Here is an 11,435-nt window from a genome sequence, read left to right on the forward strand (position 1 = left end):
TATCACTTTGGAATAATTACAGCAAAAATGACTTTATGTTATTAATTTCATTTCTCATTATTTTACTCTCATAATTTCCTCTTAAATATCACATCAATATTTTGTTTTTTATTCCTCATCCTTAATCACATCATCTTGGAGTTTGACTTTCAAGAACTCTTTTAGACTATGATTTTTTTTCCTTATATATCCATTATAAAAAATAATATCTCATGAGAAAATTAAATACCTTAAGAAAAAAACTCATTAAAAAACTCTTTTAGACTATAAATGTTTTTCCTTACATATACATGATAAAAAAAATAATATCTCATAAGAAAATTAAATACCTTAAGAAAAAAAATCAAAAGTTAACTTCAAAGTTATTTAATGACAAGAACAATGCCTTTAGGAAGGTAGAAGGGTAACATTATGAAATCCAAAATATAAGGGTAGAAATAGAATATTTATGAACTACAGGGGTAACAATGAAGGTTACCCTTTCCTTTTTTTTTTTTTTTTTTAATAAACTAACCCAAAAAACACGTCACCTTCCACCTTTGGCTTTCGCCATGAAATACGAAGCAGCAGTCATGAAAAGACAAACAGATGCAGATTAGGTAGATAAAAGAAGAGAAACCCTAATTACCATCGAATCCCCAAAATCGATCAATCAAACCCTCAATAAAAAAATTAGAGATCGGGATCAATCGAATTCATCGAAACCGGTCTCAATTTTGAGGATTTGATTGAAATTTGGTGCTGTATAAGCAAGAAATCAGTGGTTGGAGTAGATAGATAGATATATATAGAGAGAGAAGGGGAGATTTCTTTTTTTAGTTTTGATTAGGAGGAAAGAACACTATGTCTGCAATAGTGTGCGGGAAGAGATCTTTCTTTGAAGAATTGACAGTTACTAGCCCGCCTGTGTCAAAAAGAATCCGTTGTTCTTCTTCTTCTCCTGTTCGTTTCTCTCCTCCCAGATCGAATACCATTGCTTCCAGCCCGGCCTCCTTTAATTTCTCTTCTTCTTCCTCCTCTTCTTCGGCTTTTGTCGAACAACTCGCCGCCATTTTCCCTGATATGGACAAGCAGGTTTGCTCCTTTTGTTTTATAACAAAACACAAAATGATTGATTAATTTTTTATTGCTGATTGAATCTTTGTAATTTAATAGTTGATTGGTTGGGTTTTTGTTTAATTTGGATTGTGAATTCATCTAATTAAAGTGTTTGGGAGATTGGAAATGATAATCAATCAATTCTTCTAATAGCGGGACATGAGAAAGTGTTTGTTTTTATGGTTTTGTGGATCCATCTGATTAAACCATTTTTATACTGTAATTCATGATAGAAAGTTCTGGGAATTTATAAAGAATTGATTTTGATTGTTGTTTTTGTTATGGTATGTTAAAAATGGTTTTGGTCTTGTTTGGAGTGAGTTGTGAATGAAGGTGGATGTGTACCCGTATCAGTTTCCGATTAAAATGAGCTTGTTTTGTGGCTGATTTACTGGTGTTTTAATCAAAATGAAAGCAATTTTCGTTGGATGTTATTTGTTTATATTAATAACAGTAATGCTTAATTGTCGATGATATACTGTATGCAATTTGTTCTACTATTTTCCGTGTGAGAGGGTCATTTTTTTTTAAGAAATCAGATGGTTCGGCTGTAATGATTGCTTATTGGATTTCAGTGATACATCTGTTATGGGTATTTTGCTGACTTTTCTTACTCTTTACCATTCTAGCTTCTTGAGAAAGTGCTTGAAGAATGTGGCGACGATTTGGATTCAGCTATCAGAAGTTTGAATGAGCTTCGTTTAGCATCTGTTGAAAATTTCAGCGCAGCTGCAGTTAAGTCTGATGTAATGGACAAGGCTAATGTTCCACCACAAGGTACACTTGGGAAACTTTTTGGTATAAAATATTTCGTGAAAGTTTTGAGCTTGCCTTGGATTGGCTGAGAGGATTTTGCTACATGTTTGGAACATAATGATGGCAATCCTAAGACGATAGTTTTACTCTATGATTTTGCATCTAGGTGCATCCCCTGCAGACTCTTTTAGTTTCTTTTTCTACAGAAACCAGTATTGATGGAGATTTATAAAATGCTACCAGTTCAAAGTCATGTGGCGGACCTGTATGCTTAGGATTAGTTGGATGCATTGATAATGTTGAACTGCTATTCAGAGTTTATGGAACGAGGTGTAGATAGTTTATTGACCATGGCTTTAATCAACATGTTTGATTAATCAACTGGTTGCACGTTAACCCATGTTCAGTTGTTGAATATGGAATACTTGCCAAACTAATTAACTGAGAGAGTGATCATTAAATTTGACATAGGAAAAAGCTAAGGAGAATGATGTGTCGATGTTTATAGAGGAAATGGTCTGTGGTATCACAGATCTTTAGTGTAATCATAACAGTTAGATAGGAGGGGTATTGACAGAGGGGGAAGGAGTGAAAATAAAAACAAGAAGTTGACTATATGAAGGCTGCAAGAGTTGGTCCCTTAACTCATTATGAGTTGAAAGGAATGAGTTGTTGGAGCTGTAGCATGATTTGTGAAAAACAAGAGGTGGTCTCTTGACTCTTTAGAGAATTATGCTACAACAAATTGTTTTGTTAGTTAGAATTTTGGATGGTTGTGTGTGCTAAAATTAACACTACTAATAACTGGCTGCATATTAGCTGGCCACAAGGCCTTATCTCCTTATATACATGTCATGTTTTAATAGCAGGGAAAGATAGTCTCATTTTCCAGTGGATTTATAGTATGTGTCAGACTTTTGCTATTTGTGGTGATTCTCATTCTCCTAGGTATGTGTATATCCTTCTTTTGATCATCAGAAGAATAAAGCCCATGCAAGAAAATCCATGTGATCAAAGGGAATGAACATGTGTTTTCATAACAGAATAAACTGCATGTAGCATGTTAAATCGTTGGAAATTTCTTCAAATATACTTCTCTTGAATTGTTGTTGACATCCATTTGTAATTAGAAGGAAAGCTAAGGTGGTGGATTTAAATGTCCTTTAGTTTGATCAAACAAAGATTAGCAGTCAGCTAGTCATGGTTATGGTTTTCATCTGAGCACACACACGTATTATACTATGGCTTTCCTCTTCATGCTTGTCTATGTCACATCAATCCTGTGAATAACCAATTGAATGAAACATTATAAGCATGTGAACCACTGTTCCAATTCAGAAAGATAAAAGTAAAATAATAATTTTTACTTTATGGATCAAGAATATGGGCCTTGCGATGTTGGTCTTTTTTTGGCATTGATGGTGGCTTGATGGAAAGCAATATTTTGTTGTAGGGTTGGCACCATCAGATGCTGAGGCTCCTTCTGAAGATCCTTCAGCATCAGCACTCCTATCAATGGATGGTATGGAGTGGGTAGAGCTTTTTGTTAGAGAAATGATGAGTGCCTCCAATATTGATGATGCCAGAGCACGTGCTTCAAGAGCACTAGAAGCTCTTGAGAAGTCCATTTGTACGCGTGCAGGAGCAGAGGCAGCCAAAAGCTTTCACCAGGTGTTTTATTGCTTCTATCAGTGTTTTCTTTCCATATTCCCTGCCTGTGTTCAGCGACTTCTATAGATGAGATATTCTTGTTGGGTTTGTTTTGAGAGTTTTTTCTGCTTGTCTTCCATTGCATTAGGAAAACATGATGTTGAAGGAACAAATGCAAGCATTGATTCAGGAAAATACAATTCTCAAGCGAGCTGTATCTATTCAGCACGAGCGTCAAAAAGAGTTTGAAGAAAGTAGCCAGGAGTTGCAGCAGCTGAAGCAATTGGTGTCCCAATACCAGGATCAGTTGAGAACCTTGGAGGTTGAGCTCATTAACCCATGAAATATTTGCATGATTTAGCATTGTGGTGGAATTTTCACACTTCTTCCCTTTCCATGTTAGTTAACCCATGAAATATTTGCATGATTTAGCATTTTGGTGGAATTTTCACACTTCCCTTTCCATGTTAACAACAGAGCTATCTGTGATGATATTCTGTGCTACTGCCCTCGTTTTAAAAAAATTCCATTGCTGCTTTCCAATTTTCTGACCTTGTTTGTTATGTAATGCTCTGCCAGGTAAACAACTATGCATTGACGTTGCATCTGAAGCAGGCTCAACAAAGCAACTCAATCCCAGGACGTTTCCACCCGGATGTCTTCTAATAAACTTCTATGGCTCTGTGGATAAAATATAAGCAAGTAGGCCAGGATCTCAAGGCAGTGCTAGTATGAGCTATCATATGGAGCTTGACTGCACGGTTTTTTTTTTTCTTTAAATGTCCGAAGGGTACGCCATGATCAAAAGACAAATGTAGCTTGAAATTCATGGAGCTATCGGTCCTTGGAATGAATTATGTCAGGCAGAAATGCTTGTGGTTTTATATTGCATGACCAGATTTATCAATAATAATTTATATATGTATATGATTGGTATTGATTTGCACCTATGAAACAGGGCATTTGCAGGGCGGCTGAATGACATTATATTTTCTCTTATTTGGCACCTACCTGCGTCATTCTACGCCACAACAACGTTGATTTGAGAAAAAACAATTGTGATTGGCCTTTGCAGGGCGGAAGGGCGGCTGCCACGCAAATCGACCATTACAATGCGAAAAAACTTATAATTCATTGTCCATGTAGAATCTTCATCTGATGTGATTGGGTAATTTGGTTAGGTGAGTCTAGGATTCCCAGTTGATGAAAGTTCATCCTTGGGAGCTGCTCAGCCCTTCTATGAAGTTGATGTCACGCTTTATGTTCCCAGCCTTAAGGTAAAGCGAGCTATGTTCTATCATAAATTCATAGATAGCTACGGTGCATCTGGAACCGGCTCGGTAAGCAACCTAGAAAGCAAACAGCTTCTTCCTTATCAGAACCATGGAACCGTTTATGTTAGCTAAGATTACTTATCCCAAATTCCTGATATATGGATAGATTTCTTAGATGCAGCTTAACATCTAGTAACATATGGTTTTGTAACTATACAAAATGCCAGCGATAATTTTTGGAAATTTCAACCTGTTCCCATAAGTTACGAATCGGTTGTTATCACTTTTGTTATTAAGAGTCTCGTGTTAAAGCAAACTAGGGCTTGGCCTAGCGGTGGGGCTTGTCTTCTTTCACTGCACCTGGGTTCGAGTCCTAGCGTGCACGCCTGTCACCCCCGCGGTGCTTTACATGCTTATTGGGTTTGCAGGATATTCAGTGGACCGTGGGGATTAGTCGTGGTGCGCGCAAGCTGCCCGGACACCTCACGTAAATAAAAAAAAAAAAAAGTCTCGTGTTAAAGGGTAACGGCTAGAACCTCTTATTATTAGCCATCCTGCGTAGGAATGCTTTAATAGTTGTCCAAAAAAGAAAAGAGAGAAGAGGCTGAAAGTCTCGTATTAAATGGTTGAATTAGGAAAGAAGTTAAGAGTGCTTTTTCCAGTGGGTTCCATGCTTATTCATGCCACCACAATAAGCACCCAGAAACTTCAGCCTTGGCGCCTTTGTGGAATTGGGACCTCTGTTTTCACAGACGCAAAGTTTTCATTTTCCCCACTGCTCGTATGTTGCTTTCTTCAGTACTTTATCAGGAAAACACCTCTGTTGGATCTGTACTTTTTGTATGGATGGAGTAATTCCCTTGTATTTGGTTGCAGGTAACTTAGGCTGGTTGTCTTAGTCTATCTTTAGTTCCTTCCTACCTAGTTTTGGCTAACGTGGTTGGATTCTTTCCCCTCCTTTTTACATTATCTGATTGATCTGTCTACAAGTCTTAAGATTGGCATCTTCTAAACTGCTGCAAGGAAAGGAGGAGAACATGTTCCAAGTATAGAGTAATTATACCTTTGCTTTCCAGTCTCTTGAAAAACCTGGTTTGTATATTAAGTGAAAAACGATACTGCTCCTGCTTGATACATGCATAAGCATGCCATCGATTCCAGCCAGTTCAGTCGGGATTTCCTTTCGGTTTTATTTGGAGAAATTAAAAGCAAGACTAGATAATACATTTACATGACTCAGCAATCAGAGAGAGAGTTTAATTTGCTAACAGAGTGTTGCGAAGATTATTTCAGTTGCTTTACTCTGAAAGAGCTGAACATGGCATGCATAAACTTCTTTAATTTGGCTTAAGCATACAGAAGAAAAGGATCTGCTTTTATCTATGTACATGCTACTACAGCAAAATACAGACTAGCTAGCTAGTAACAAGTTCAAATCTTCTTACAGATATTAATACAGACCAACAAGTATTCTAGCCAAATTTGATTTATTCTCTTGAGGTTAGATTAGATCAGAGAGATGGCCTGTTCTCTTGCCTCTAAACTCAGAACACTCAGAAGTTTGATAGGCAAGGAATAAGCTCCTGTTTCATTGAAATTTCTCTGTCGTTGTATGGGTAACAAAGATCAAGTATATAGAAATCTTACAAGTGATTAAACGAAGAAAATTTGTATTGAGGGAGGAGTGGCTTAGAAGACAGAAACAAGCTTGCTTCCACCTCTCATCATCATCGTCTTAAACTCATCAAAATTAACCATCCCATCACCATCCATATCGACCTTCCTGATCATCTCCTTGCAATCCTCCACTCTTCCACCTTCCTTTAACCCCAAAGAACACAACATCAAACCAAGCTCTTCAACTGATATCAACCCATCTTTATCTTTATCAAAAACATCGAAAGCCTCCTTCAAATCCTCTTCTCCACCATCTTGTCGACCTTCTTTCTCATCATCTCCTCCTTGATCTCGAAACCCAATTGCCTTGCACAGGATACAAAACTCTTCAAAATCTATCAAACCATCTCCATTAGTATCCACTTTCACCACCATTTCTTCCACTTCTTTCTCTGTCATAAATATTCTTATGTTCTTGAATGACTCTCTCAACTCTTGCTTTGTTATAAACCCATCTCCATTTTTGTCAAAGGTAGCAAAAACGCTCTTTAGCTCAGCTTTGTCGTAAGCAGGACTGCTACTATTACTACTAGGACTACTGCTGCTACTGCTGATACTAAGACTACTAGTAGTAATACTCCTTTCTTTGTGAGAAACTTGGGGAGTGATAGTTGTTGCAGGGTTTTTAGAGGCAAAGGATTGGAGCCAGGCGTACAATTTCTTGGAAGGTAAATAGAAGTAAACGTTAATGAGGCCAGCCAGGAACAAAACTAGTAGTAAGAAGATGGTAATGATCATCATCATATCTTGTTTTCGTTTGGTTTTCTTGTTCACACACAACAGGAATCAAAGAACAAAAGGCTAATAAAAAAAGAAGAGGAGGAGCAAATGGACAAAGAGTAAACAGGTTTGTCTTGATTTGTTCAAGCTCAGGAGTTGAAAAAGGCCATGGGTATTGAAGAAGAGACGCGTTGTTTGGTGTGCTTTCGATCCCACAAACCGCGTAATTTGCAATAACAGTAAACAAACTGGCTAATCAGAACTTGGTGGCATTGAAATTTTATGCTATTGGGAATTCGTTGAGACACCTGTTGAGTTTCTATCGGATAAAAAGTTGGAAAAAAAATGAAATGCTTATGCCACTAGAATATGTCATAAAGGCAATCATAGCATAGAGACTGTAATTTGCTGACCCAATCTCAATGTGTGGCATGTTCCATGCACAATTGTGGTTGTATGAATCATCTGTGCACTTGGTGATTATACGATTGGAAGCTAACTCACAACGTAAGCATTGATACTTCATGTTCTTTAGGAGCATAAGATTTGATGCAAAGTTACGATGCCAACTACTACTACTTGCTACCACTTTAGCACACCATACACTTCATTTATGCATTATCTATTATTAGCTATAAACTAAAAGATTAGGGGTTTTATTGTATCTCTTTTAAATCACTATATAAATTGTTTTTTTTTTGTTTTTTTATTAATATTTTTTTTATTTTTTGATTTTAAATTTATTTTTTTATTGAATTATTATATTCTCATAACATAGATTGTAGGTTTGTCCGATTACCTCAAGTTTTTATTTTTTAATTAATTATTTTTTTAATTTTATTATTTAATATCAAATTAAATAAGAGTTAAATTTCATGATTTTTTAATTATTTTTTTTCAGTTTTATATTTTGAAATTGATTCGATTAGGAATTATACCTCATAATTTATTTTTATTTATTTTCTATTAAGTTATATACTTTATATATTAACATAAGTTTATCAAAGTCAATATAATATATTATTATTTTAATATTAAAAAATATTATCTTTAATTTATTTTAATCAAAGTATAAAGTTATATGGAGTTGCATAGACTCATCTCTCTCCCTCTCTCATGATTTAAACTAAAATTTCCTATAAAAAAAAAATACACAATATCCAAACAACTTTTTCTACATTCAATCAAAATTTGACCTGGGGAGGGGAGTAAACACGTGATTGACTATTTAGACTCCAATATCTCTATCCGAAGAAAGATGTTTTAGTGGACTGCAAATTTTCCTTGTATTTATCCATGGAAAGCAAAGGGAACTGGATGCTTTCCCTGCTGAGTGCTGGGAAAGGATGCAAGATAAAGATAGATAGACGTTCATTGCATGATGGAACACATATAATAAATTTCTTTTTATCTTCAGTTTGACAATAGATCGAAGCAGCTAGCATCAACTTCACTTAATTTGGAAAAAACAAAATGCTATAAAGTCTGCTGCAAAAGAAAAGGACAGCACAAACAACATTTAGATTACACTCTCTTCATTTGTCTTGTTATAATTTTTGTATCTTGCCCGTACCCTAAAGTACTGTATTAACAATATTAAGGATTTACTGTATAAAATTCTTGGTAAGATAACATAATTTAAAATTTATTTGGGAAGATAACACAATGGTTGATAAGGTTATGCATGTGATACAATCTTTCACTTTGTGACACATGCGTGTCCCAATAAATTGTATTATTTTTATAAATAAGTTTTTAATCGTGTTATTTTATTAAAAATAAATTTACAATTATGCTATTTTTTAAAATCTCTTTATTGTAATGTAGAGTAATATTAATACCAAGAGACCAAGATTTTTTAAACATGAAAAATATTTAGATCTCAAGAAATTATTTGTTATTATTATTATTAAACACGAAATTACTGTCGTTTTGAATTTTTCTCGTAAAGATAATTTTTTATACACGATTGTAAATGTACTTGGTGACGAGGATGATGGGGCACATTTACACGATTTACAGCCTCGGATACCTAGCTTTTTGTTGCCTATTTAAGCTAAGGTTGAAGAAATTCCCTCGAGATTCCTCCTTTTTCTAATTAAAGAATTGACAAGCTAAGCTCGAGGGGACAAAGAAAAAACATAATTAAGAATGTGCCATGAGTTCCTTATAAATAAAAAATGGAATGAGTAAAAGTGTACAATGATTATTTTTTAAAGTATCTTTTATTTAAAAATATATTAAAATAATTTTTAAAATTTTATTTTTAATATCAAAACAATCTAAAAATTAAAATTAAAATTAACTTCAAAAAAACTAAAAAATTTTAAAACATCATTTTACCACAAAAACAAACGTGCATGAAATTTGAATGGAGGGGAGTAACTTGGGCTTTCTAGACCAATTTTCTCTAGTTAATGAATCATTATATATTGTTACATGCTTCATTCGTGCATACCAGGCCCAGCCCTAGATGATATCAAATGGGAGTTAAATAATTTAGACTCGAGGTCCTTTTTTTTTTTGGATTTTTTTCTTCAGAAATTAAACTTGTGATTTTGATACCAAATGAGACGATTACTTTCTCTTTTTGTTTAAAAAAGGTCATGCATTATGATGAGCCAAAAGCTATTTAGGTTTTAGAAAGGAAAGAACAAATAAGTATTTCACCTGGCCATAGCATCTCATTTAGGAAAAATGAAAAATCAAAACAATACAAGAAAGCATTTGTTCTAGCAAGGGCCTCCAACTTCCAAGTAACACTAAGAGGTCCACCTTCATAAAATTTGATACGCCGAAAGAGGCCTTTAGAAATTCAAGAAGATGCTTCATAGTTTCAACCACTGGACAAATCTGCAATCTTCTCAATTGAACTTTAAGTTGATAAATTATTTGGTTCAATTTTTAAAATTGTGGCAACAATTTAAAGGAATTTTTTTTTGGGCATAAAAAGATATTTAGGTACTTTTAATATGTTTTTTAAAGGAATTTTTTAATGATATGAAGTTTGATTTAATATAACATGGTCAACTTGATATATACAAATGATATTTTTTAAAATATTAAAATAATAATATATTAAATCAACTCGGATCAATTCTGGTTAACCTGCTAAATTTGCTACCCAGTCATGAGACTCGATAACCCTATAGAAAACAAATAATTTTTTTTATTAAACTCAATTATCAATTAACCCGATGTTAAATGATAAAATTAAAAATTAAAAATAAAATTCAACTAAATAAACAAGTCAAGTCAACCTAGGCTTAAATGATAAACTTAAATATTAAAATCATGATAATCTCATAGAAAGTAAATTAAAATAAATTATGAAACTCAATTCTTAATCATTTTGAAAGTCTAAGAATGCAAATTAAAAAAATTAAAAAGAACATAAAAAACCACATGAGTTAATCAACCACATCCCCTATTAAGAATTGAAAAAAAAAGGATAAAAAACTCTAGAAAAAAGACCAAAAACCCAAGTCAACCAACTTAAGTTGTGACCTATGTCATAATAACTCTATAGAAAAAAAATATATTATGAAGTTCACTTTTTAATCAACATAATTTTGAAGAACTAAATTGAAAACAATAAAAACAGGGGAAAAAAAGACATGAGTTAACCCGGGTTAACTTGTCAAATTTGAGTTTGGAAATTAGGATAACTCCATGGAAAGAAATTAAAAAATATTTATAAATTATAATTCTCAATTAACCCAATATTAAAAGATGAAATTAATATATATATATATATATATAATATTAAAAAAGGATTAAAAAAACTTGATTAAACCTAACTAACCTATAAAACTCGTGATCCAGATCATGAGACCGTGGTAAATCTAAAAAAAAAACAACTATGAAACCCAATTCCTAGTTAATCCAATATATATTGGAAGAAAAAATTTAAAAAATAATTAAGAAAAATGATAAAAAAAAAAATGACCCAAGTTAATATGATTAATTAACCTACTAAACTTATTATCAAAGTTATGATACTGAGAAAATTTTATTAAAAATAAATTATAAATTCAATATTCCGTAAACTTGATGTTAAAAAATAAAATAAAATAAGAGTTTTAAATGATTTTGAGGACCAAAATAAAAGGATGCTTAGTATTTAATAATAAATGGTTAGACTACAAAGAATTATTAAAAAAAAACCTTTTTTCGTCCTATAATATTCAATAGTTTTATTATCTATAATATCTTAATCTATTTATAATTCAAGGAGACTACACTTTCTTTGTGTCTATT

The 11,435-nt window shown here is 33.3% G+C and overlaps 2 protein-coding genes across 2 annotated transcripts; one reads left to right on the forward strand and one right to left on the reverse strand.

Annotated features, from left to right (window-relative positions):
- The first annotated feature begins 536 nt into the window (after positions 1 to 536).
- LOC105114903 (uncharacterized) lies at positions 537 to 4,452 on the forward strand. The gene is made up of 5 exons (XM_011011625.1): positions 537 to 1,074; positions 1,728 to 1,875; positions 3,308 to 3,525; positions 3,653 to 3,826; positions 4,084 to 4,452. Exons 1-5 carry the CDS (start codon positions 844 to 846, stop codon positions 4,168 to 4,170), a joined length of 858 nt encoding a protein of 285 aa, XP_011009927.1. The 5' UTR covers positions 537 to 843; the 3' UTR covers positions 4,171 to 4,452.
- Positions 4,453 to 6,051: 1,599 nt separating this feature from the next.
- Positions 6,052 to 7,422, reverse strand: LOC105114904 (calmodulin-like protein 3). The gene has a single exon (XM_011011626.1). It carries the CDS (start codon positions 7,197 to 7,199, stop codon positions 6,468 to 6,470), a length of 732 nt encoding a protein of 243 aa, XP_011009928.1. The 5' UTR covers positions 7,200 to 7,422; the 3' UTR covers positions 6,052 to 6,467.
- Positions 7,423 to 11,435: the final 4,013 nt, after the last annotated feature.

The sequence above is a fragment of the Populus euphratica genome, unplaced genomic scaffold (genome assembly GCF_000495115.2).
Source record: "Populus euphratica unplaced genomic scaffold, PopEup_1.0 scaffold936.1, whole genome shotgun sequence".
In the NCBI taxonomy this organism is placed as follows: Eukaryota; Viridiplantae; Streptophyta; class Magnoliopsida; order Malpighiales; family Salicaceae; genus Populus; species Populus euphratica.

Coding starts and splice junctions, on each gene's coding strand:
- LOC105114903 (XM_011011625.1), top strand. CDS start 844: ATGTCTGCAATAGTGTGCGGGAAGAGATCTTTCTTTGAAGAATTGACA. Junction 1,075..1,727: donor TCCCTGATATGGACAAGCAG/GTTTGCTCCTTT, acceptor TTACCATTCTAG/CTTCTTGAGAAAGTGCTTGA. Junction 1,876..3,307: donor GGCTAATGTTCCACCACAAG/GTACACTTGGGA, acceptor ATTTTGTTGTAG/GGTTGGCACCATCAGATGCT.
- LOC105114904 (XM_011011626.1), bottom strand. CDS start 7,199: ATGATGATGATCATTACCATCTTCTTACTACTAGTTTTGTTCCTGGCT.